Genomic DNA, 24772 nt, shown 5'->3' on the forward strand with positions numbered 1-24772 from the left:
CTCCTCTGCCTGCAGAGCATCTCCGGCCCGGGGCCTTGGGCGAGTGACCGAGCCTCTCCTGGGTTGTCCCCAGGTTTGTCGGAGAGGGTGGTGACTTCAGGTGACTTGCAGGCAGGTGCGAAGCGCCCCGTGAGATGCCCACTGCATAGCGAGCGCTCGCGATCCTTGCTCTTTGTATCCGTGGCTTTTCCTTAACGGAGGTAATATGTACGTAACAGGGTTGACCATCTTAGCCGTTTTTAAGTGTACAGATCAGCGGCGGGAAGTACGTTCACGCTATTCCGCAGCCTCGGCCCCCATCCACAGGACGTTTCCACCAGTGATGGTTTCACAGCGGACTGCCTTCCGAGGGGAGGCTCTGTCTTCACTCTCTTCTTGCCCAGCAGTCAGTCACTACGGAGTCTCCACCTGCTGGGTCCTGAGACACAGAAGGGCCCTGCCCTCCCCGAGCTTTTAGCAGGGGAGACAGCAAGCAAACAAGGACCCCAACCGCTCCTTTGCATCAGATTAACCGCGGTCAGGCCTCTCCCAGCATAGACACAAAAATAAAATCAGTATCCTTTGCCCATTCCAGCTATCGCTTCCTCAGCTAACGCCTCAAAGCAGTGGGTGGTCTCTCTCCACAGTCTCCTTTTCCCTAAGTCCCCTTCACTCCACTCCCTGGGAAAGAGGTCCCCTTCAGCAGGCAGGCCGTGCCGGCACAGGGAAGGACGGCAGAGGGCAAGTGCACACAGGGTGGGATGGCACGGGATAGGTGACACAGGGAGGGATGGCACGGGGCAGGTGCACACAAGGAGAGATGGCCAGGACAGGTGCACACGGGGAGGGATGGCCAGGGCAAGTGCACACGTGGAGGGATGACTCGGGGCAGGTGCACACAGGGAGGGATGGCCGGGGCAGGTCCACACAGGGTGGGATGGCTGGGGCAGGTGCACATGGGGCAGGGGCACACAGGGAGCTGGGAAGACAGTGGTGACATTCCAGTTCTTAAGCTGGTGACAGGTGATGGATAGGTCATTTTACTAACAGGATTCAAGGCTTAAGATACGTGTTTCGCCTGTGTTTTGTGTGCGCATCATTTTGCTCAGCCTGTCATAACAGAGTACCACAGGCCACGAGGCATAAACGACAGAAATGCAATCTCTCTCAGCTCTGGAGGCTGGAAGGCCAAGGGGCTGCTTCCTTCAAGGCTGGGAGGCGACTCTGTCTGGGGCCTCGCTTGTGGGCTTGCTGGCCGTCTTCTGTGTGTGTGTTCACATTACTTCCTTCCATCTCTGTGTCCACATTTCCTCTTTTGTAAGGGCGGAGCCACACTGCATGAGGGCCACCCTCATGACCTCCTTTTAACTTGATTTCCTTTGCAAAGATCCTGTCTTCAAATAAGGTCACATCTGAGGTCCTGGGGTTTAGTACTCCCACATGTCCTTTTAAAGCCCATAACGGTATTTATGAAAAATTATAGAATGAACTGTTTTACAATGTTATTTCCCTTGAAATATTTATAAGAATGGTTAAAGTAAATTTTTAAAAACTGGCAAAACCTAGTGCCGATGAAGAGAGTGCGCGGCTGGAGCCCTCCTACATTGCTGGTAGGAATGCAAAGTGGCACAGCCCCTTGGAAAACAGTTTGGCGGGTTTGTAAAAAGTTAACTGTAACTCTACCAAGCAAACCAACAAACACACTCCCGGGTATTCGCCTAAGAGAGATGGAGACTGACATTTGCACAGAAGCCCGAATGCAAGTATTTTTAGTGGCTTATTCGTAATTGCCAAAAACTGGAAAGCACCCAAAACTCCTTCAACTGGCAAACGAACAGATAGACTGTAGGACGTCTGTACATCGGGACACTAACTCAGCAGTGAACACCAACTGGCGTAGCAACACAGGTGAACCTGAGGTGCGCTCCGCGTTGAGCCAGCCTCAAGACTGTATCCTGCGTGATTCCATTTAGAGGACGTTCTGGACGAGGCAAAGCTAGAGTGACAGGTGCTTCCCGGGGGGAGCGGTTGGGGGAAGGGCTGAGTACGGAGGGGCAGAGGGAGGTTTCAGGGCTGATGAAACCGCTCTTTATCTTGATGGTGGTGCTGGTGGTTCCTGGACTGTGTTGGTCAAAATTCATAAAACTCTGCATTCAACAGGATAAATGTTGTCCTATATACGTTGAAGCTTCATTTTGAAAATCTTTTCAAAATGAAAAGATCTTTTAAATCTTTTCTCCCCAGCCAAGATTTTCCTCCTTAGGAAGAAGGGGTACATAATGAAGATTTAAATGAAAGCATTCAGAGGTGCTCAATGAATGTTTCCTCCGGGCCAGCAATTCCCAAACGACGCCCTGAAATGGTGGCCTGCAGAGAGGGCTGTAGGGTACCCCCCTGGATGAGATAAAAGTGTTCCCCGGCCAGATAGGAGCAGGAGACAGGAAATAAAATTTCAAAGGTTTAATTACAGCCAGACTTCTCAGACCTTTCACCAGAATAAGGTGTGGTGCAATTCTAAAGAGTTTTCCTGTGAGTTGCCTGCATCTGGGGGGCTTGGAAAAGGTTCGTCTGAATTACCTAGACATTCAGGTGCCCAGGAACCACAATCTCACGCTACCAAAGCCTTCCTGGGAACTTGAACAACTCCAAGACCATGTGGGGAGTGCCAGGACTCAGGCTGAGATGAGACCACCCCTTCCCTTGATGGGGAGGAGAGAGGGGGAGCAAGACCATAATGTCGCCAGGTCCCCTTTTGAGGTGAAATGTGCCAGGTCGAGCGAGAGGTCATGGTCGCAAAACACCGTGAATGTGCTAAATACCACTGAGGTGTTCCCTTTAAATTTGTTGATTTTTATCTCATGTCAGTTTCACCTCAATTAAAGAAAAAAAAAACATAGGGGTGCCTGGGTGGCTCAGTCGATTGAGCATCTGACTTCAGCTCAGGTCACGATCTCGCGGTCCATGAGTTCGAGCCCCGCGTCGGGCTCTGGGCTGATGGCTCAGAGCCTGGAGCCTGCTTCCGATTCTGTGTCTCCTTCTCTCTCTGCCCCTCCCCCATTCATGCTCTATCTCTCTCTGTCTCAAAAATAAATAAATGTTAAAAAAAAATTTTTTTAAAAAATAAAAAAAAACATAAAAAAAAAACAAAACAAAAAACCAACCCTCCGCCCAGTTCTCCCCTTAGCTGTGCACCTGCCCTCGCTGAGATAGCCACACATTCTCTCCTTGTTCCCAGACGAGGTGGCAGAGGCCCAGAGAAGTGAACCAACTATCCAAAGACACACAGCGGTGTAAGAGGCAGAGTCAGGACCAGAAGCAAAGGCGGCTCCAGAACCATCAACGGCCTCCACTCCAGCCCCCACCAGCCCAGAGGGATCTGTGAGCAGACCGGCTCCGCCCCGGAGAGGACCTTCATCTCCCCTTCTTCTAGGCCCTGGCTGCCTTCAGGCTGCTTCACCCAGCTGTCTGTCTGTCTCCACAGCAACTTGATCGGCCATGGCCCACCTTCGGGGACCCCGGACCCCCGGGCACAGGCAGCAGCCTCCCCAGGCTGACAGCCAGGCTCGGTGTCCGTGTTTTCGTCTTAGCTATCCCAGCGTCCATGCTGCCTGCAACTCTTTCTGGTTTCATAACCAGCGTGGCCACAGAGAAAAGAGAAAAGTAACTGTGGCTTGGACAGGAAATGTCAACTGCCTGTGATAGAGGCATCAGGGAAATTCTAAGTGCTCCTGGGTGCTGGATGGGTGTGAGCACCAGTGAGGGGAAATAAAACAAAGCAGGGGCATGAGTCACAGATTCAACCTGTATCTTTGCAGGCCACAAGATCTGAGAGCAGCCCCAGGAGTCCTGGTTCATCCTGCGTGCACGTGCCCTCAGCCCCACCCCAGTCTCGTCGCACTGTTTTGTTCCCGTATCTTACTGGGTGGTGTGGGCCAATCCTGGGATGGTAGGGGCCCGGCTCTGGATGCTGGGGCCGTTTCCTAGCACCTGTGTGACCACGGTGGGTCTTCCAACCTCCCTGACTCCGTGGCCTTACCTGTATGAAGCTGGAAGCAAGAACCCTCACCTCCTGCAGTGGCTATGCATATGAGAGAGAGGGTGTGTGCAGGGAGACCAGCCGGGAGGCTCTGCGGGGTCCTGACTGCAGGGTGGTGTGGGAGAGAGGCTGGGGGAAGAGGGTAGGCTTGGGACTGGCTGATGGAGGGAGGGGGCAGAGGAGTCAAGGGTGCGCTGCACCAGAGGTAGGAGATGCTGAAGAACATCTGGGGGCACAAATGCTGTGACCTTGGCTTTGAGTGTGCATAGCCAGAAACACCTGCCGCACAGCACAGCTGTTGGGGAGACAGGAGGATGCCTGCGTCTTGAACTTGGAGAAAGAGATGCTGGCTGGAGACGGGACCATGGAAAGTGATGTCAGAGCCTGCCAGCACCCTAGGGGTCTGCCAAGCCCGATGCACCTCACCCCAGACCGGGTCCTGGCAAACCCTCTCTGCCGCCTTCAGCTTCACCCTCCTGGTCACTGCGATCACCAATACGGGACAGATGCCACAGAGGCTACATTTCATTCAAGAGGCAGCAGAGAAGGAAAGGGGACCCTGGAGGGCCGAGGCAAGGGGCTCCTGGTTCTAGCTCACGGAGTCTGAGGAGCACTGGAAGGGTGAAACCCAGCCCCCCAACTCCACCTGCTAAGGGCTACCTGGGGTGTGGACAGGAAGGCTGGGGACCCCTGGAGGGAGGGAAGTCCCCGTCTGAGTTGTACCCGAGCCCTCATGGTCCCCACACAGGCTAATGTGTGCAAAATCAGAAAGGGCAAGCCAGCTCAGGGAGTGAGTGCCCACCGGCTCTCAGGAGGAAGCCAGAGAGATGTCAAACGCCCTGCCACCCCATGGCTTCCGCCACCCGTATGAGGGGCCGGTCCCTGCTTGCACACCTCCCAGCTCGCTCCTCTGGGCCACCCAGACTGTGTGCCCCTCTTCTGCAGGACGCTCCCCAACGGGCTCTCCTTCCCTGCCCATCTGTCTCCGGGTCGGAGACGTGCTCCCCCACATCCCTCTCCTCTCGCAACAAAGCCTCGGAACAACACAGTAGTGAGCACGGGCTGTTTCCAGCCAGGCCTCCTCGTTGGCAGATCCAGCCTCTGCCCCATACAAGACGCCAGGACCCTGGGCGAGTCACTGGGCAGCGTCCACGCTGCAGGCAGGCCAGGCCGTTCAGAAGTCTTCATGTGCCCTCTGTCAGGCTCCAGGCCTCGACAGGACCTGCTGGTTCTCTTAGAGTTGCCGGAACGCTCACATCTCTGCCCGGGGCCCTCCTTTGCTGCTTTCCTAGCTTAGTCCGTTCTGGCTCCTATAACACGATCCCGCAGACCAGGGCGCTTATAAATAACAGACGTGTGTTACGCACAGTCCTGCAGGCTGGACGTCCAAAATCAAGGTGCCGCGTAGCCACATTCTGGGGAAGGCCCTCTTCCCAGTTCGCGGGCAGCGCCCTCTCGTCTTGTCCCCACATGGTGGAGAGGACTGGGGAGCTCCCTGGAGCCTCTTCTGTAAAGGCACTGGTCCCAACCATTGAGGGCTCCTCCCTCGTGACCTAAGCACCTCCCAGAGGCCCCACCTCCCAATACCATCATCGCTGGGGGTCAGGATTTCAAAATATGAATTTTAGGGGGACACAAGCATTGAGGCCATAGCACCTCCCAAGTCCAGCTCGGGGTTCTGATGTTTACAGAATTACCTTATCAGAGCCAACAGCACCAGTCTGCCCCAGGGCCTTTGCCCGGTGCTCCGCTCTCCACCTAGGCTGCACCTCCTCCAGGAGGCCTTCCTTGACCAGCCTCTCCCCCAGCACTCGGCCCCTGCGGCTCGTTTTCATCAGAGCGCTTACCATTCATTCTCTCCCCCACCTTCTTTAGAACGTGGGCTCCATGAGGGTCGGCTCGGCACGTGTCTGCCCAGTGGCAGCTGCGTCCTGTGCATCTAGTGCCTGCCACGTGGTCGGTGCTGGATAAATCCACAAGTGTCCAAAGAGTAAGCAGGGGGACAGGCAGGGCTGGAGAGAGAGGAGCCTCATGGAGGCCAGGACGACATCCTGAGGCTTGGTCTTGAGAGTGAGTGGGAGTCACTAAGGGTTTAGGCAGGGGGTAAACTACTTCCTGAATGACTTAATTCCTTCATCTATTTGATCCATTGGGGGCGGGGGGGGGGGGGGCGGTCTGTCTGCACCGGACCTTGGGGCATCCGTGCCTGCCTGGGCCTCCGTCCCGCCCCTCTCTATGCCCCCCCTCCCTGGATTCCAGTTTTCCTCCCTTCCCCACCTGGTACCCGGCACGATCTGGACCTCCAGCTGCAGGCAGAGGAGAAAGCTGACCCTCTGGGCCTCAGAGCAAACCTTCCAGGGAGGGCGGCTTAGTCGCGGGCAGCCCCAAGCTCCCTCCCTTCCCGGGAGGGGGCCCCGGGGAACAGACCCCGGCCGGCCTGCTCCTCACGCAGCGCACGCTCACGCAGGTGCACGCGCGGCCCTGACAGGGGCTCTGAGGACTTACCAGCCCCAGAAACTTGGGGCGGATCTGTCTGTGGAACAAAGAGTCCTTTGCGAGGGGTAAGTCCCGGCACTTCCTCCCAGCCCCGTGACGCCTCTGACCAGTGGCTCTGGCTTTGCAAACACAGCTCCGGGTTTTGTCTTTGTGGCTTGGGAATTCTGCAAGGAATCATTCCCATCTACCACATTTGCATAAGTTATATAATTGTCGCCAAATAGACATAAATGCATATTATACTTACTGTTCTGAACCTTTTTCTCTCAGTTGGTATATTACAGAGAGCTGCCCACACCAGGGTATAATGGAACTACCACTGGGTTTAAAATAATTCCTTTTTTTTTTTTTTTTTTCACATTAAGTCATGCAGGAACGGGGTAAAAATCCAAATAGGTAGAAAACGTATACAATGGACAGGGGTGTCCTGCCTACTTGCCCCCTCAAGTCCCTCCCTGTGACCTGTTTCCAGGGTTTCCTTCCGAGGCTGTTCCACGAAACACATACGGGTGAGTGTAGACACATAAGTGTGCAGATACACACATATACATCGACCAGAGTCTCACAAGGTTTTGTAACATCGAAGGACTCTTTCTCCAACATTCTCATCCCTCACCCATCAGCTTGCAGCCCACCTTCGCCGAGCAGCTGCGAGGCACCAGGCACGAGGCAACAGTGAGACACAGTCGGGTTTGTCCCCTGCTCACGAACATGCTGTGACTCCCTGTTGCCCGGCATATCCCGCCTGGCTTCCGGGGGCGACAAGGGAGGAGTCCGCACACCCTGGGCTCAAATCCCAGCTCGGACACCGAGGGTGAGTAATCAAGCCGGTGCTACACCTCCCTGGGCCGCAGGCTGGTGACAGAGGCTTGCCGTGAGGCTAGGTGCTGGGTGAAGCTTCCCGCACCCTCGTTTGACATCCTGTTAGTTTCAGCGCCCGCGTCCCCTCGGCTGGCCACAGTGTGCGTGTGCACATCGGCACGACTCACGGTGCACCCCGCGGACTCCCACCGCACACGGATGCCGCAGGCCAGGGCCCCGGCTCCGCGCCTCCGGCCGCCAGTGCAGTGCCCGCACCCGCCCATCACTCGTCCGCTCATTCTGCGGCCATCCCCAGGCACCTGCTCTGGGCCAGGCAGGACACAGACCCGTCAGGCAGGGCCTGGTCCCAGGTGCCGAAGGGGCAGCAGTGCGGACACGTGCAGAAAGGCAGTCGTCACCTGGTGGGTTGGTGCGGGGACAGAGGAGGCTCTGAGTATCTGGCCCTTCAGGGAAGGAAAGGAGGCTCTTGGGTGAGAACCAGAAGCAGAAAGGTTCCAATACTGAGGACAGCGTGGGCGACAGCAGGGAGGTGAGCGAGCGGTGTGCAGGTGTGTGTGGGTGTGTGCACAACTGGGTATGTGTGCACACACATGTGCATACCTGAGTGTGTGTGAAGGATGGCTTTGTCCCAGATGCCTGTGGCCCCCAGGCCCGGCTCAGCCACAGCCTGTGGACAGATCCACGGGGGCTGAAATGCACTTTGGTCTGAGTTCCGCAACAGAATTTCCATTCCCTTCCCTGGGGCTCCTCCTCTGCTGGGGACAGGCCAGGAGGCTTGGCCTGCTTGCAAACACAGCCTAACGCAGGGCCGGTGCCCCCAGGACCCCCCCACGGGCCCTGGGGGGGTTGATTCCGGGGTCCCAGCAGACTCTCCTTCCCACTGCCTGCAGCTGCGCCACGGTGGTGCTCTCCCATGGTGGCCCGTCCTCCCCACCCCGTGGTGTCACCTCCCAAGGAAGCAGCCCGTGCCCTCGTCTTGTGAGTAAGTCAAGTAAGCCAAGACGCTTTTTAATTTGGGTTATTTTGTGGGGAAACCGGGAAGAGCACGCACCCAATCATTAAAGAGGACTTACCTCCGAGGTGGCACGAGGTTGGGGAGGATGTTTCTATCCCGCGTTTTATACAGGTTTCTCTTTTTTAAGCGGTGAGATCCCAGTGTGGTCTTCAGGTCACAGGTGCAAATTCCACAGTCGCGTGACCTCCGACGCGCCCAAAGAGGACCCTTGTGTACTACTCAGATGCCTGTGTAACTTTCCTCAGTCATTCTGGGTTCAAACTGGGTCAAATTCAAGGTCCTCCCCCAGTTCCAGCCACCTGGGTCGATCCCGAGCTCGGTGTCATGGTGGCTGGCACAGAGGGGGCGTGAATCTCTCCACCTTGGGTCTTCCTGGTCCTGTGTTGGGCTCTCCAGCCCTTGGGTATGCCCCCTGGGATCACTGATGCTATGTGTCTACCTGGCTGGGCCACGGCGCCCAGATATGCAGTCACACATTATTCTGGATGTTTCTGTGGCGGTGTTTTGGGGTGAGATTAACATTTAAATCAGTAGACACTGAGTCAAGAGATGACCCTTCATAATGTGGGGCGGCTTCATCCAATCCTCTGAAGGCCCGAATAAAACAAAAGGCTGACCTTCCCTGAGCAAGAGGGACTTCTGCACCCAGGCCCCTCCCTGGCTCTCCTGCCTGCTGGCCCAGCCCACAGATTCTGGACTTGCCAGCCTTCCTGATCGGATGAGCCAGTTCTCTAAATACACACACACACACACACACACACACACACACACACACACACACACATCCCAGTGGTTCTGTTTTGCTGGAGACCCCTAATATACCCCCCATGAGGCTGGGACCGCCCCCCTCCCAGATGTAAGTGTGTCCTCAGCCCTCTCTCAGGTGCATGGGTCAGTCCAGAGCCTCCTTGCAAAGCACCCCACCCCCGAGATCCACCAGAGATCCTTGTGGACAACTTTTTCACCCAGCTCAAGACAGGGTATAAAAAGATTGGGAGTTTCTCCTATGCTCTCCCACCAGCCAAGGATCAGTTTGCGGGCCATACCTGACCCCCACGGCTTGTCCCACCATACTGTCATTTCTAATTTCCTGCTGTCGCTCCACAAAAGTACCAGAGACTTCTCCAGCCACTGCTTGCCAACTGCCTGGGCTCCCCACCCCCATCTATCAGTTAAGATGAGGGATACCAAACCACAGAGGCTTCAGATAGACATTCATTTCTCTCTCAAATTAAAATCTGGGGATAGGATGTAACAAGGCTGAGAAGCATCCCTGCACCTTGTACACCAAGGCTCCTTCCAGCTTCCCACTCCATCCTCCTCAAGGCATGGCCTTTGTCCTCATGGCCTCAAAATGATGGCCGGGGTTCCAGCCATCACATTCAGATTTCAGGTAGTAGGATTCCAGGAAATGAAGAAAAGAGGCACGAGGAGCATGCTAATTATCCTTTGTGCTAGAGACTCCTGGAAGCAGCTGCTTCTGGCTTATATGCCATCGGTCAGGACTTAGTCACATGGCCACAGGCAGCTGCAAAGGAGGCTGGGAGATACGGTCCTTTATTTTGGGAGCCATGTGACTAGCTAAAAATTGGGGGTTCTATTATCATGGCGGAAAGCGAGCAGATACAGGGGACAACCAGTAATTCCTGCCCTACCCAGGATCTGGGACCAAGGCAGGAGAACAGAAGTCTCCTTGCCCCCCAGGCTCAGCCTCTCCCCCAGTGAGGGACACGGGCATCAGACAGTGCCCGCGGCAGGTCTGCACAGAGCAGGCAGCACGGCTCCCCAAGACAGACGGGACCGACCTCCCCACCGTCCTCCAGAAGGCCCAGAAAGGACAGCACGGCTTCAACAAAGCCCCTAGCACGTCCTCCCCGACAGCGGTCTTACGCCAAGAGGGGGCCCGGCCGTGGCGTCCAGCCGTGCAGCCGGCACATTGACGGGGTGTTCGGCACGTGCCGGACACACGTGAGTCCGAGGCACCCGGCTGCCCACCCGGGCCACGAGGCCACAACACCACCCACACCTCCCGCCCCTGATGTGCGACAGGCCGACTCCCGGGCTCCGCCTGCTGCTTCACCAGGGGGTGGCTCCCACCATGGGGGAGGGGGCTTTGGTCCCCACGTCCTGCAGGGGTGCCCCTGAGAGCCTGAGATGCGGGCACGGGCCCGGAAACCACAGCAGGTGCCAAAAGCACAGCCAGGGAAGGTGGCGACGCAGCTCACGGACGGCGCTCAGTCTCCCTGTGACCTTGTCTTTCTGTCTTGATGAAAAATTAGGACCTTGGTTTCTGCGTCCCCAGTTTACGCGGCTGCTTCCACGTACCCTGCAAAGCTGCCTCGTCCCAGCCGTCCACCACAGTGTCCTCCACACAATGGGGTGTGGACAGGGACATCAGAACACAGTGAGGGGACGGGTGGGTCACGGGAATGCAGGATGTTCTCGTGCTTCCCCGACGCTGGCTCATTCCGGAGCCTACATATACGTGGGGACGGGATAGTGTCACCCTGCCTGCCGGCCAATCGTGAGGTGTGAGGGTTAATTCTGTGCGTCAAGTTGCCCAAGCCACAGTACGTAGGTGATGGGTCAAACACCAGCACGCACGGTGCTGTGAAGGTGTTTTTCAGGTGAGATTAGCATTTACATCAGTAAGGAGTTCGGCAGAGGGCCCGCCACAGCGTGGGTGGGCCTCACCCAATCAGGTGAAGAGCGAAAGCATTCTCCCAGGGCAGAAACTGTGGGGTGGAGCGATCCTGGGAAAAGCACCCGCAACTGGGAATGACCCAAAAGATGCCTGAGGCTCCCCACGCGGTGTCCTCGAGAAGGGTTCTGAAGTTCCATCAGTGGCCCTTCCTCCGAAGGTGGCTGGTGAGGCACCCGCCGATTGCAAAGGGCTGAGGGACGCTGGGGCTGGCTGGTCCCTGCCGGGGCCTCGTCTCTCGAATCCACCTCTGAGGCAGAGAGAGCCCTGGGTCTGGGGCCAGCCTCTCTGGCCTTCCCCGTGCGCCGGGCCTGCCCGCTGACCTCCTCACTGTGGCCTCCTTGGCCTCTTGGTGCTGCCCTGGTGCTTGCAAGGGGTGCTGGGGGGCACCGGGCTGTGGCGTCGGCTTCCACTCTCTGTAGACCCTGAAGGGATGGGGAGACTTTAGCCCGTGGTCAAGGCCGACTCCAGCGAAGCCAGAGTCCCGATGGCTGGGTCCCTGGCCGGTATGGATGCCCCGCCCACTGGCCACCCTCAGTCAGGGACCCACGAGGGCACTCCCCCTCCTTCAGCTCCGCCCATGCCCGGCCCCTTCTGGGCCCCGTGGGACTGTGCCTCCCTAACCTGGGGCTCCACCTCCCCACACGCTCTGGTAAGGCAGGCCTGTCGCCAGGACCTCCCTGAGCTACCTGCTTGTCGCAAGGGACACGTGCAGTTAGGATGGGACAGCCCTCGGGGAACGCCTCCCACCCCTCCCGTTTAAAGACTCGTCGTTTAAACTGGCCTGTACCACTGGCCATTACTCAGCCTGCTCTGGTCTGGGAGCTTCTGACCCCAAGGACACAGCCAGCAAACACATGCCCCGAGAGCCCTTGGAAAGAAGGGCATAATGATGGGAAGGTCTTAACCTGCTCGGACACGGTGGCAGCAGGGAGCAGGTTAAAGGTCCAGGTAGGGGGACTAAAGTTGGGCCCGAGGAAGCACTTCTCCCCCTGGTGGCCTTCCCTAGGACTTGACTGTGCGTTGGCTTGGGGTGGGGGGGGGGGGGGGGGGGGCGGTGAGAAAATGGTGTCGGCATGGCCAGAGAGACTTTCCTGTTCCCAGAAAGGGTTCAGGCAACACAAGCCATTCGCGGGTTGGGCTGAGGATTACGTGAACGCGGAGGCTGACGCGGCTCAACTCGTCTCCGAGATTCAGCATCCGTGGCTTCAAGACCCGGGAACAGAGGAAGTGGGGGTGGGGGGGACGGGCAGGCTGGCAAAACCGTGTCTCATGTTTTGTGGTTAATGTCCAGGCCCGGCCACGTTACGGTAAAACGCACTCACGATACCGGGGGCGAGTGTGCAAAATGAGCCCAACTTTCCTGGAAGGTTGTCTCGCTTCACTATCAGTTAAACGAAACAGCACTGCAGTTTTGGGATGAAAGCCCCAGGGTGGTGTGGTTTCGCTCACGGTCTAGGCCTGTGCCGGCTGTCCCACTAAGTAGCCACCGGGCAAGCGTGGCTGATGAGCGTGTGGCAGGGGCCTGTGGCGAGTGGCCACAGGGTGCGCGTGCGCAGGGACAGGGCGATCCGCAGGCGGGGGCGGGGCAGGCACTGACCTCGGATGTCCCGGGGCGCGAGCGGGGTCCTGCGGGGGCCCGGGCTGCTCTGCCACGTGGCGCTGGGGAGGGTGAAGGTGACCTCAGGCATCCGCAGCACCTTCTCATCTAAACGGTGAGTGAAAGAGGAAAGGACGTGATTTTAGGGACCGCCCCATGAATCCCGGTCCATGAAAATAAAGGCCGAGTGATGGGCGCAGCGGACTGAGTACTGAGGGTACCTCGTTTGTTTCTCATCGATACCCAAGCTCCGTCCTTTCCAGAATGTTCTTTCTTCCGGCTCTGATTCCTTTCCTTCCCCAGCAACCATGCTCTCCTCTCCTTTTCCTCCCCGTTTGCTCTGAGCCAGCTGTGACCCCGCAACGCGGAGGGTCTCCCGGGTTGGCCGAGCAGAGCCTCCTCAGACAGGCGAGGAAGCAGGCAGGCAAGGGGTGTCCCCCCCGGATGTGGTGGGGGCGCCCACGTGCAGAGCCCCCACCACGGCCTGAGCTCACATCACCGCGCTGTGCTCTGCCCTGTTCACCAGCTTTACTCTCTTCCCGTCTCTGCCTCCACCCGACCCGTCTTACACTGACGTGTCCACCGTGTATTCTCCGGCTGTCGTCCCCCCCCACCACGGCCCCCAGTGCTCCTGACATGGTGCTCAGCCCGCTGGGGAAGGGACAGGGCGTCAAGAAGTCTTTCACAGCAGAGGTCACTGGACTGAGCCCACGGGAGCGGACGGAGACTGACGGTGGCCACCTGCAACGGTGCGGCCGTGAGGGAAGATGGGACGATGATTTCCCAGGAAGTTAAACACAGGATTGCCTTGTTTTCCGCAGATCCGCTCCTAGGTTTTACGACCCCAGAGAACCACAAACAGAGGCTTAAACGAACACCTGCACACAGATGTTCACAGCAGCACCACTCGCGGTGGCCACACACGTGCCCGTTCACCAGCGAGTGAGCCACAGAAGGTGGCCTGAGAGTGGCGGACTGGACCCGGCATAATAGAGCATGCTGTCCTGACCCAAGCCACGGCGGGGACAGACCCACAGGCACACGCCCTGAGTCCGTCTGTAAGAAAGGGCAGAGACCCGCTGGGGGACAAGGCCCGGGGCTCAGCACCTCCTTTAGGGGAAATGACATGTTCTGGAACCACAACAGCAGTGTGGATGCACAACACTCAGTGTACCCAATGGCACAGTGTTGCACACTTGAAAATGCTGAGTTTTGTCGTGTGAATTTGACTGCAATTTTAAAAGAACGTGGGTTGGACGTGAAGAATGCTCCAGGATCGGCACGGTGGGGTGGGCACGGCTCGTCAGGGAACCCGGCGAGAGCAGGAGGCCGGAGACCCAGCAAGCCCGGCAGTCGACGGCGACCGAACCCTTGGCCTCAGGGAGGCCGTCTGTCCGTCTGTTCCCTACTGCGCACCTGCTATGTTTACTGGGCACACAGAGACTAGCATCCCTGCACTGAGGGAACCTACGGACCGCGGGGCGAGGAAGACGATAGACAAGATCATTCAAGATTGTTCAATACACAGCCCCTCGGGCGGGGACGCGGACTGGGGTCGCGGTCTGAAACGGCACAGGCAGGGAGGACCTCGCTGAGAAAAGTCGACAGCCACCGAGTCAGGCTCTGCAGGCGGGGCGGGGGGAGCCATCTGTCTCCAGCCCTTCCTCTCCTGGAGAAGCTGCGCTTGTGCGATGGTGTGGCCCACCAGGCAACTCCAGGCGCAGGGCTCGCGTGGCCTGGGACCTGCCAGGCGTCCCCGCCCGCAGGTGGGGACGCCCGGAGCTGCTCCAGATCTGAGTCCAGTGGATCCTATTCAGGGGGAAGAGCTCCTCATTTACAGGAGTCCAGCCACTATTTAGGAAGGTTGTGGGGCAGGTCTCACGCTCCCTGGACAGGCTGGCACACAGCACCAGGGAAGAGCTCCCTTGCTCCCGGCCCAGGATGGGGATGGGAACAGGCTCGGGCCCGGGCCGCCAGCCGCAGGCATGACACGGCCGGGGTGAGCTCTGCCCCTGCGTTATCACTCTGTGGCGAGGAACCTATTTGACAGGGTTGCCGGGAGTGATAAATGAGGCAACACGTCCACTCCTTCCTGGCTTCCATCCGCTGTCCGCTCAGTGTTCTCCGTTCTTCCCTCCCTCAGACGCCCACGGGGTGTGGCTCATGACTGCACATCCAGACGCGATACACCCAGGCATCAGCCACGGGTACGGGGCCAGCAACCCCAGTGCCCTAAACCGTGAGCCAGCAATAACATGAAGTGTGGGGGTCTGGGGCGCCTGGGCGGCTCCATCGGTTGGGCGTCCGACTTCAGCTCGGGTCATGATCTCGTGGTCTGTGGGTTCGAGCCCCGCGTCGGGCCCTGTGCCGACAGCTCGGGGCCTGGAGCTGCTTCGGATTCTGTGTCTCCCTCTCTCTCTCTGCCCCTCCCTCACTCATGCTCTCAGTTTGTTTAAAAACAAACAAACAAATAGTGTGGGGGTCTCTGGGCCCAAGGGAGGTGCCCAGGGGAGCCTGGGCCTGTGCAAACACCACAGGTGGTGATCCTCAGGCTCTGTCCCCAGACCCGCACAGCCCCCACCGGAGAAATTGGGCACCTAGTCTACCCCAGCTACCTGCGGGGCCTCCGTGTACCCCTGCCAAGGACAAGTGTGTTCCTTCTCCGGGCAGAGGCAGCTGGGCACAGCGGGAGGGGCATGGGGGTGCCGGCCCCGGCCGCATGGCCCTGGAGATGCCACTTCCACTCAATTTACCCATCTGAAGGTCTGGAAGGACCATTGATGCTAACGGGCTCTAACTTGCCCGCAACAGAGACCCACGATGGAGACAGGAGACCGTCTGTGCCCCCACGGGGCTCCTATAAACACAGCTGAGAGGAGAGGTTCCAGCCTTTGGCTGGGGGCCCACAAAACAGGGCTCAGCACCTCCCCGTGACGTGGAGGCTTGGGCTGTGCCCCCTTCTCACCAACCAAGAGGGCCAGGTACAGTGCACTCACTCCTGTTTGAAAAAGGCTGCTTTCTTTTGTACACAGCCTGGGCATTAGACGGTTCTAGGGAACCACACTGAACTTCTCTGGCTGTGATGTGCATAAACACTCTGTCATCACAGAGAGAAAGCTCTTGAAAGAGTCATGGGTGAAAGGACATGATTGGAGACTTTATCGAACCCTCTCCAGGAAAGCAGATAACAAACGGAAGGATGGAAACGTGTAGACAGAGCGCAGAGACAGAATCAGCAGAGGGCGGAGCGCTGCGCGGGCCATGCCGTTAACGTGCTCCTGTCCCTACCTCTGCATGCGTTAGCAAGGTCATGACAAAGCGGTGTGGAAGTAAACTCCTTTTTAAGTCATCTGGACAGACACATTCCGAGGGGCTTATCTCCAGGGGACGGGCGGCCGTCACAGGAGCTGTGACACTCCTGGCTAAGCCGTGACGGCGAGGCCTCCCCCCGAGCCACCCGGCGCCCCCACGCCTGTTACTCCCCAGACAGGTGCCATCACGGCGCCTCCCCCAAGTGAGGACCTGGGGACCGGCGTCCAGGGCGCCTGCCGCCCGCTGGGAGGACAGCGGAGGGCGCGTGCCCAGCCCTGCATTTCAAGGTTCCCGTGCCTGATGCTGCTGTATTCTCTGGGATTGTGTTCTTCTTTGACGAGCGTGTAGACAGGAAGATAACTGAGTAAAAGCTTGTGAAAGCGGCAAATCCCATATGGGTAAAGAACACTTTTTTAAGTGTTTTTTTTAAGTGTTATCGCAGGCCCACGCGGTCGCCAGCACATGCAGGAGCCCAAGCGAGGAATCACAGGGGAATGTGAACTGTGTCCTCCAGATCGGAGATTTCTGAAAAGCTGGAGAGCGTTGCTACGAATCGGGTGGGGCCAAGGTCCACACCCACCAGCCAGCCAGAGCGTAGCTGTGCACACTGCTTCTACTGCAAAGGCCCTGGAACACACTCGGGCTTCGCCCCGCAAAGAATACTCAGCTAGAAGGCCTAGGGTGTGGTTAGGAGCTGGGGTCCGGCCCACCACTCCCAGCTGTGTGACCTCGGGCGAGTTTCCTGCACCTCTGTGCCTCAGTTTCCTCATCTGTAAGGTGGGGACGGTCGTCGTTTCTTATGCGCTCACAGCTGTAGCTGCGCACACACCGGTAGCATAGGGGCACGGGGCCACACCACTGGGAGACCGCCTCTGGACGGGGCCCACGCCACCTGGCTCCTCTCTCACTGGCAATCCTATCTGTATCCCAAACTTCTCACCGTGAGCGTGTCTCACTCGTGTTGCGACCACAGCCACGGGAGCTGCAATTCAAACCCGTACAGAGACAGACGGAGTGGCGGCAGCAGGCCGTAGTTTTAATCATCGTTTTAAACTCTGCTGGAGCATCAGATGGGCAGAAGCAAAGCTGAATGCCTACTGAATGCCTCTGCGAGTGTTTCTTTCCACGAAGCCAGCGGCCCTGGCCCACCCACTCACCACCCTGAAAACCTGAAACTTGCACCCAGGAGCACACAACTGACGACAGCCCAGACCGTCATGCTTTCTCAAGACGCACCCTTGACGGGAGGGGCAGAGTCTTGAGATGCACACAAAACCCCAGGGTGTTAGTTTCCGTTTCGGATTCTGTACCTGCATGGAGACTGGGGCTGGGCTTTATCTTGGAGGCCGTGGAGACGGCAGGGAGGAAGCTCTTTCCGGACGACTTCGTTAGCGGCAGGGGTGCAGGCGGTGGCTGGCTCTTGGCCACGTGCTCCACGGAGGGGGGTTGAGGGTTCTCCGTCACCTGCAGGGACAGTCGCACAGCAGGGCAGGGTGTGGGGTGCGGGTGGGGAGGGAGTGACACCTCAAGGTCACTTGGAGCTGAAGCCATGGACAGATGAAACCCCTGCTGGGTGGCTCGCTGTAGGCACACGTCCACCTCAGTGAACGTGAGCAGAATCACTGCTAACGCTCTCCTCCAGCCCCAAGAGGAATGAAGGAATGAAGGAGTGAAGGAATGAATGATGCTTTCCTGCCTGCTGTTTGCCCCCCCACACACCACTTTCTCCTCTCAGTGCCCCCCCCACAAATGGAAGGGGTTTAAATGGTCAGCATTTAAATAGACTGAGTGGGGTGCCTGGGTGGCTCACTCGGTTAAGCGTCCGACTTCGGCTCAGGTCATGATCTTGCAGTTTGTGGGTCCAAGCCCCACATCAGGCTCTGTGCTGACAGCTCAGAGCCTGGAGCCTGCTTCGGATTCTGTGTCTCCCTCTCTCTCTGCCTCTCCCCTGCTCACGCTCTGTCTCTCTCTCACTCAAAAATAAATAAACATTGAAAAAACTAAAAAAAAAAAGTTTTTTAAAAAAACAGACCGAGTAAGCAGATTGTCCTCTGCGGTATGGGTAGGTCTCATCCAATCAGTCAAAGTCCTGGTTAGAAGAGAAAGTCTGCCTTTCCTGTGAGTAAGAGAGACTCCTTATGCCTGATACCCTTGAACTGGGACTTTGGGTTTTTTCCTGCCTTTCGATGTGAGCTGGTCTCCAAATTGCCAACCATGGCTCTGGGATTTGTCAGCCTCCATAAATTATGTCAGCCAACTGTAATAAACCCGTGTGTGTGTGTGCGTGTGTGCGTGCGTGCATACGAGTGTGCGTGTGTGTGTCCGCCTGTGTTGCACGCACACACATTCTATTGGTTCTGTTTGTCTGGAGAACCCTGACTGATACACTCACCTTCCGCCCCCTGCTGCTGTCCTGCCCTTAATCCTACTGAGCTATCGCCAGAGTGGTTTCAGTGCAATCAGCAAACGCCCACTGTGGCTGGCAGAGGCGGAAGGAGATCTGCCAGGCCCCCGGCTGCTCACTAGCCTGCCCAGAGAGAGGCCTGCTCACTTCCTCCAGTTTATGTGACCAAGTGTGGTGAGAAAGAAACCCCGTGAAGGGAACACCATTTCCATACGGACTGGAACCTGTGCCAAATACACCCTCTCCCCCCTGCAAAAGAACTTCACGGCACTGTGGTCAGTGAGTGATCAGTGTGGTCAGTGAGTGATCCGCGTGGTCAGTGAGCGGTCAGTGTTGTCAGTGAGCGGCCGGTGTGGTCAGTGAGTGGTTGGTGTGGTCAGTGAGTGATCAGCGTGGTCAGTGAGCGGTCGGTGTGGTCCGTGAGCGGTCAGTGTGGTCAGTGAGCGACCAGTGTGGTCAGTGTGGTCGGTGTGGTCAGTGTGGTCAGCGAGCGGTCAGTGTGGTCAGTGAGTGGCCGGTGTGGTCAGTGAGCGGTTGGTGTGGTCAGTGAGTGATCAGCGTGGTCAGTGAGCAGTCGGTGTGGTCCGTGAGCGGTCAGTGTGGTCAGTGTGGTCAGTGTGGTCAGCGAGCGGTCAGTGTGGTCAGTGACTGATCAGTGGGCGGTCAGTGTGGCTGGTGTGGTCAGCGAGTGGTCAGTGTGGTCAGTGAGTGATCAGCGTGGTCAGTGAGCGGCCGGTGTGGTCAGTGGCAGTCGGTGTGGTCAGTGTGGTCAGTGAGTGGTCAGTGTGGTCAGTGAGCGACCAGTGTGGTCAGTGGCTGATCAGTGTGGTCAGTGAGTGATCAGTGTGGTCAGTGGGCAGTCGGTGTGGTCAGTGTGGTCAACAAGCGGTCAGTGTGGTCAACAAGCGGCCGGTGTGGTCAGTGAGTGATCAGTGTGGTCAGTGGGCAGTCGGTGTGGTCAGTGTGGTCAGCAAGTGATCGGTGTGGTCACTGAGCGGTTAGTGTGGTCAGTGAGTGATCAGCGTGGTCAGTGAGCGGTCGGTGTGGTCCTTGAGTGATCAGTGTGGTCAGTGAGCGGCTGGTGTGGTCAGCGAGTGGTCAGTGTGGTCAGCGAGTGGTCAGTGTGGTCAGTGAGTGATCAGCGTGGTCAGTGAATGGCCAGTGTGGTCAGTGGGTGGTCAGTGTGGTCGGTGTGGTGTGGTCAGTGTGGTCAGTGAGTGGTCGGTGTGGTCAGTGAGCGGCCGGTGTGGTCAGTGTGGTTGGTGTGACCAGCGAGTGACCAGTGTGGTCAGTGGGCGGTCAGTGTGGTCAGCGAGTGGTCGGCGCATGGTCGGTGTGGCACTCTACTGAGTGCTGGATTTTGCCTACGTGGGGCTGAGGCTTTCCACAGGTCAACACTGCCCAGTACCCCAAGAAGGTAACGGAATGAACAGCACTACCCACAGAGGGACAGCAAAGCATCATGGGTAGTGACCAGAAACGAAAGACAACCACGTGGCCACGGAACAGGGAGCAGACAACCTAAGTGTCCACGAAACGGGGCTGCGTAAGGAGTTCATCCCCCCGCAGGTGTCGGAGGAGGGCCATGCTCCCAGGCCTGGTGCCGGGCTCTGGCAGGAGAGGGACGCCTCACGGTGGACAGTGCTTCGCGACCCTGTTACCGTTTAGTGGACGTGTTAGAACCAAGCAAGGTACCCTCTTAAGGTGAAAGTGCAAATACCGTGAAGGCACTTGAGAGTTCATGAAGTGACGTTAAGGAAGGACCCGAGATCAGAAGGCGGTACCCAGGGAAGACACGCACGCGGCTTCTGATGAGGAAGGGTGGTGGGGGCGTGGGGGGTCTCCCTCTGCCTCCTCTGCACCTGGGGCCCTCCTCCGTCCACCATGACGCTCCCGCTCTGCTGTCCCAGCTGGACCCCGGGACCCCGGGAGCCAGCCAGCGTGCACCCACCGTCTGCATGCTCCAGGTGAGGGAGGGTGACAGCTTCCCCCTGGCCTTCTCCGCAGAACGGTCCCGGCCCGGGCTGGCGTGGGGCCACCTCCTGTCTGCTGGGCTCGGGTCCCTGGAGTCCAGGGCCATGTCCTCTGGAAGGTGGAGGGAGGAGCGGCCGCTGCCACCCTCGCGGTCCTGCGCCTTGGAGCGCCGGGTGGCCGCGATGAGAGCGATGCTCTTGGTGCTCATGGCCATCTCCTTGAGGGTCTGAGCGCTCAGGGCCGGGCCGCCGGCCTCCGCTGCCATCCGCGAGGCACCCAGGTCCAGGCCAGCGGGGGCGCCCAGCTTGGAGACCAAATTCTTCACGCTCAGGGGGCCTGCCTGCCGCAGGAAACCAGCATCAGCGACGGTCAGACGTCACTGGGCCACCCTGTTGGCCTGCCCCACATTGGACCCCCAGAAGCAGACTCAGAGTCTGTGATTGGAGGCAAGTGGTATGGGGGGAAAGGTTTCTGGCCATGGGAGGAGGGCCCAGGAAGGTGGATGAAGCCAGTCCCTGGGCCCGGACACCCTGGGGGAGTGGGTCACCACACCCAGGGGCCAAGGGGCCCCAGGTACTTACGTACCACCCACAGTCACGGGTGGGGCTTTTCCTGGGGACCTGAACTTCCCAGCACTCCAGCCAGGGCGGAGGGCTCCCCCTGGGGCAGGGGCATCCTCCCCTCCCCAGCCGGGGACAGTGACCCAGAGTATGACCACTCACACTATTACCAGTAATCATGATGAGACTAGCGGCCTCTTAAAGACGGTTCACAGGAAAGGCCCCAAACTACTAAGGTGTGAATACTCACAGCCTTTCCCTTTCCCCAAGCCCCCGCCATCTGCCAAAGAGATTCCTGATAGCTGTGCTCCCCCCACCCCCCCAGCTCTGCGGGGGCAGGAGAGGCCTCCCGGGAGCTCGGGGCCCCGGTTAGGGCCGCACACCAACCTCATGAGCCGGAGGCGTTAGCAGGATGCGGAGGGATGGCAGAGGGAGAAGGGAATCCTGCTTTCCCAGCGTTTTCGATGGCGTGGCTTGCGACGATGTGTAGCCACCGCTGTGGGGGACACACAGAGGCGGCAGCTGAGCCAGCTGCCGGGGCCCCTCGGCCCTGCCTCCAGCCGAGGAGAGCGGAGACTGAACCCCAGGACGCCGCGGCCCACGTCAGGCCAGGGCAAGCGGCATCTGCACACTGCTGCATTCAGGGGCCACGCCGGGAGTCTGGGCTCTGGGTCCTTGCGGAACCTGAGGGGGGGGCCACAGGACCCCCCGAAGTTGTGGTCAGCTGGACAGAAGCGCACGTGGCCCGGGGACTCCGCTGCAGCTGGCTTCTGACACGGGGACAATCTTGTGGGGGACGGAGGCCCTAACTGGTGGGGTCTGACGCCAACTCGGCGTGATCGTGCCAGAACTGAACTGCGGCACACCCAGCTGGCGTTAGATCCGCTGCGGTAGAAATGGAACAGGAGGAAACATCTAAGCTCAGGCCCAAAGAATGGCAATGAAAGAGCTGTGCCGAGCTCTGGCAGAAGACCTTGCCAGGTAGGAGGAACAGAGGGAACAGCACGGGCCAAGGCCCTGGGGCAGGGGCCAGCTCGGCACATCCGAGGCCCAGCAAGGAGAGGAGGGTGGGACAGAGACACAGGAGTTTGCCCAAGACCTTGTGTGGAAGACTTCGGCTGTTGGAAGGGGAAGGGACCTCTGACAACTTCCAGCCAGAACTTTCCCCGGTCCTACCGTGTCTACTGTGAAAGAACAGGGTTTCCTCACCTTCCGTCAGGTCAGGTCACCCGTGACTGTAAGAACAGAGCGTCACGCATCAAGCCCAGGCTCCCTGGCGAGTGGCCTTGGGCTCCTGACCTCTGCTGTCTCATCGGTGAAACCGGGACACCGATAACTCGAGCCACTGGGTAGACCGCTAGCTGGATGACAAGGTGTTTAAGCACCACGTGAGCCAGCGAGGCCTCTGGGTGCTGTCGGTAGGGCACAGGGCTGCCTAGCACCGCGGCCAGAGTCCAAACCAGAGGCAAACGTTTGGCCTGCCCTCCTGTGCCCCCACTTCCTCACGGTGAACCTCGGGGAAGGCACTGGGCCCTGCAAACCTGCTTCCACCTGTGGAATGAGACCCGGAGCAGCGGGGACCCTGTCGCCGAGGCCACACCTGACTTGGGCAGTAATGCTTCCTACGCCAGCTCCAGACTTGGCACGTGGCCATGAGAGGTCCCTTGGGGCAGGGAGCAGCCTGTACCCCCTCCCCACCTGCCCCTCGTAGGATAGAGACTACGTCCGTCTCGTTCTCTTAGTGCCCTGCACAAGCGCTCAGTCAGTATGTGGTGAGGTTTGGCCGATACTCTGCTCCCCTCCCCAACAGCCACCCCTCTGCTTGTGCAACAAGCCCCCGTGTTACTCCGCGTGACAATGTGTCCAGCCTGGAGACATGGGTCGTGACTGGTCCATGCCGGTTAGGGTCCTCCTTTCCCTTTTCTGTAGGGAAGTGGCCCAGGAGAGAGCAGGTGATTGACGGACTTAGTGACATCTACTGGGGAAGGTTCTCGAAGGGACTTTTCTCCCAGATAAAAAATAAGGCCAGCCCTGTCTCCCTTCCGTGTTTAGGTGTGGTTATATGAAGGTGTGATCTATGGAGCTGTGGCAGCCTCTTTGACCACAAGGGGAGACATCATTCACGTGCCAGGGACGTGGGCATCATCGAGTCATTTAAACAATGGCCCCGAGCCCGCTCATCCTCCAGACTCTCAGACAACAGACACCTGTTTACATTGGACCAATCTCACTGAGAATTCCGTTACTCACAGCCGAAAGCGTTGAGTCCGGACCAGCGGCAACTGGAAAGTGTAAGAGCCCGGGGAGAAGCCTGGCTCCCGTACAGGAGCCCCACTGAGGTGAGAGGCCTCCTTCCCCCACCCCCTGGCATTCGGTCCTCCTTGTAATGGCAGCTCTATCTGCCGTGTCCCCACCACGCCCGACACGCGCAGCCCTGCGGGGAGGTCACTGATGGCCCCGTGTAGAGACGGGGCACCTGAGGCCCAGGGTGGCCAGTCACGTGCCCAGTACCATGGTGTGGGTGACCGGCACAGCCAGGAACCAAGCTCTGGTCGGTCTGGCTTGGGGGCCCGGCTGCCAGCTGCCCACGGGCAGGGCCCCAGGGCCTCAACCCGGGGAGGGCACAGGTGCTGGGCCTCAGCCACTGCCATGGGAACCGGCTGGGGCGCCGCAGGAGAGGCCTCGGGTGGCACCAGCCCCACCCGTGTGCAGGGACACAGAGCTCCTTCGTGCCGTCTGCATGACGCCAGCGTTCCAGCTCACGGCCTGCAGATGGCTCGGCCTGCTGTCTCGCCACGGTCCGGGCTGTGGCTGCAGGTACGGCCTGCACGAGGCGAGGCACGGCCCCCTCCTCTCTAGGCTGAGGATGGGAGGTGGGGGGCCCCAGGCTTCCTTTGCAACCGATCTACAGTGAACCCCGTCTCAAGGTGGGATCGACACCTGCCTTCCCTAATCAGGGGGCCGAGCAGCAGGTTCGGGCGGGTGTGGGCCCAGGGGCAGGTGGGAGACGTGTCTAGTCTTGACCGAGGGATGGGGCACTTTGTTTTTATATGCACACACACACACACACACGTATGCGAACATACGTGCACCCACGTGCACCCACATAAAACTCACACATACACACACGCACCCACACTTGCACGCATAAAAATACACAAACGAGCACACCCATGTGTATGTGCACACGCGCATACACACGTGCGTATAAATGCACCGTGTGCACACACACACAGATAGGCCCGCACGCACCAAGGTTGGAGCCCTGGTGACTTCGCTACCCCAAAGGGCACAGCCTGAGCCTGGGCATTGCACCCAAACACGGCGTCTGGGCCTTCACTGCTCCTGATTTAGACAAACCAGCTGCAAAGGTATTTGGGGCAAAACTGGAGAGATGTAACTCTAGGTAGGAAGCAGCAGTAATTCCGGGGATGGTGGTTATGGAGGGAGGTGCCCCAGATTTAAAGCATATGACCTACGTCACAACGTCTGTGCCACAGTGCATGTGCCCTCCCCAGGTTCCCACGTGGAAGCCTTGACCCCTGGTGCAACCGCCTGGAGTGCAGTAGTCGGGAGGTGATAGCGGCTAAACGGGCTCACCGAGTGGGACCCAGATGGCAGGGGACCGTGCCCTTGCGAGAGGGGGGCGAGGCCTCCACCACGTGAGCACACAGCACGGGGGCAGCCACCTGCAGCCAGGAAGACGGTCCTCACCAGAACTCTACCGGCCAGCCCTGGCATTTCGGACACCCAGCCTCCGGGACTGTGGAAGCAAATGCCCTGTGGCCTGCGCCCCCCCGTCCGTGACGTTGCATGAAGCAGTCTGAGCTGGCTAAGGCCCTGTGGCCTGTGCCCCCCGTCCGTGACGTTGCA

At 58.6% G+C, this 24772-nt stretch overlaps 1 protein-coding gene and 1 long non-coding RNA gene across 2 annotated transcripts in view; one reads left to right on the forward strand and one right to left on the reverse strand.

Annotated features, from left to right (window-relative positions):
• Positions 1-88: 88 nt before the first annotated feature.
• LOC125928329 (uncharacterized) lies at positions 89-3766 on the forward strand. The gene is made up of 2 exons (XR_007459633.1): positions 89-200; positions 3215-3766. It is a non-coding gene; the product is annotated as an uncharacterized LOC125928329 (long non-coding RNA).
• An 8761-nt stretch (positions 3767-12527) lies between these two features.
• LOC125928432 (kinesin-like protein KIF19) overlaps positions 12528-24772 on the reverse strand; it is a 38374-nt gene continuing 26129 nt past the window's right edge. The window contains exons 16-19 of the mRNA XM_049639132.1: positions 21287-21395; positions 20317-20679; positions 17272-17425; positions 12528-12757 (exon numbers count right to left, since the gene is read on the reverse strand). Coding sequence (XP_049495089.1) covers positions 12528-12757; positions 17272-17425; positions 20317-20679; positions 21287-21395 — 856 coding nt within the window. The remainder of the gene's footprint in view (positions 12758-17271; positions 17426-20316; positions 20680-21286; positions 21396-24772) is intronic.

The sequence above is a fragment of the Panthera uncia genome, chromosome E3 (genome assembly GCF_023721935.1).
Source record: "Panthera uncia isolate 11264 chromosome E3, Puncia_PCG_1.0, whole genome shotgun sequence".
NCBI lineage: Eukaryota > Metazoa > Chordata > Mammalia > Carnivora > Felidae > Panthera > Panthera uncia.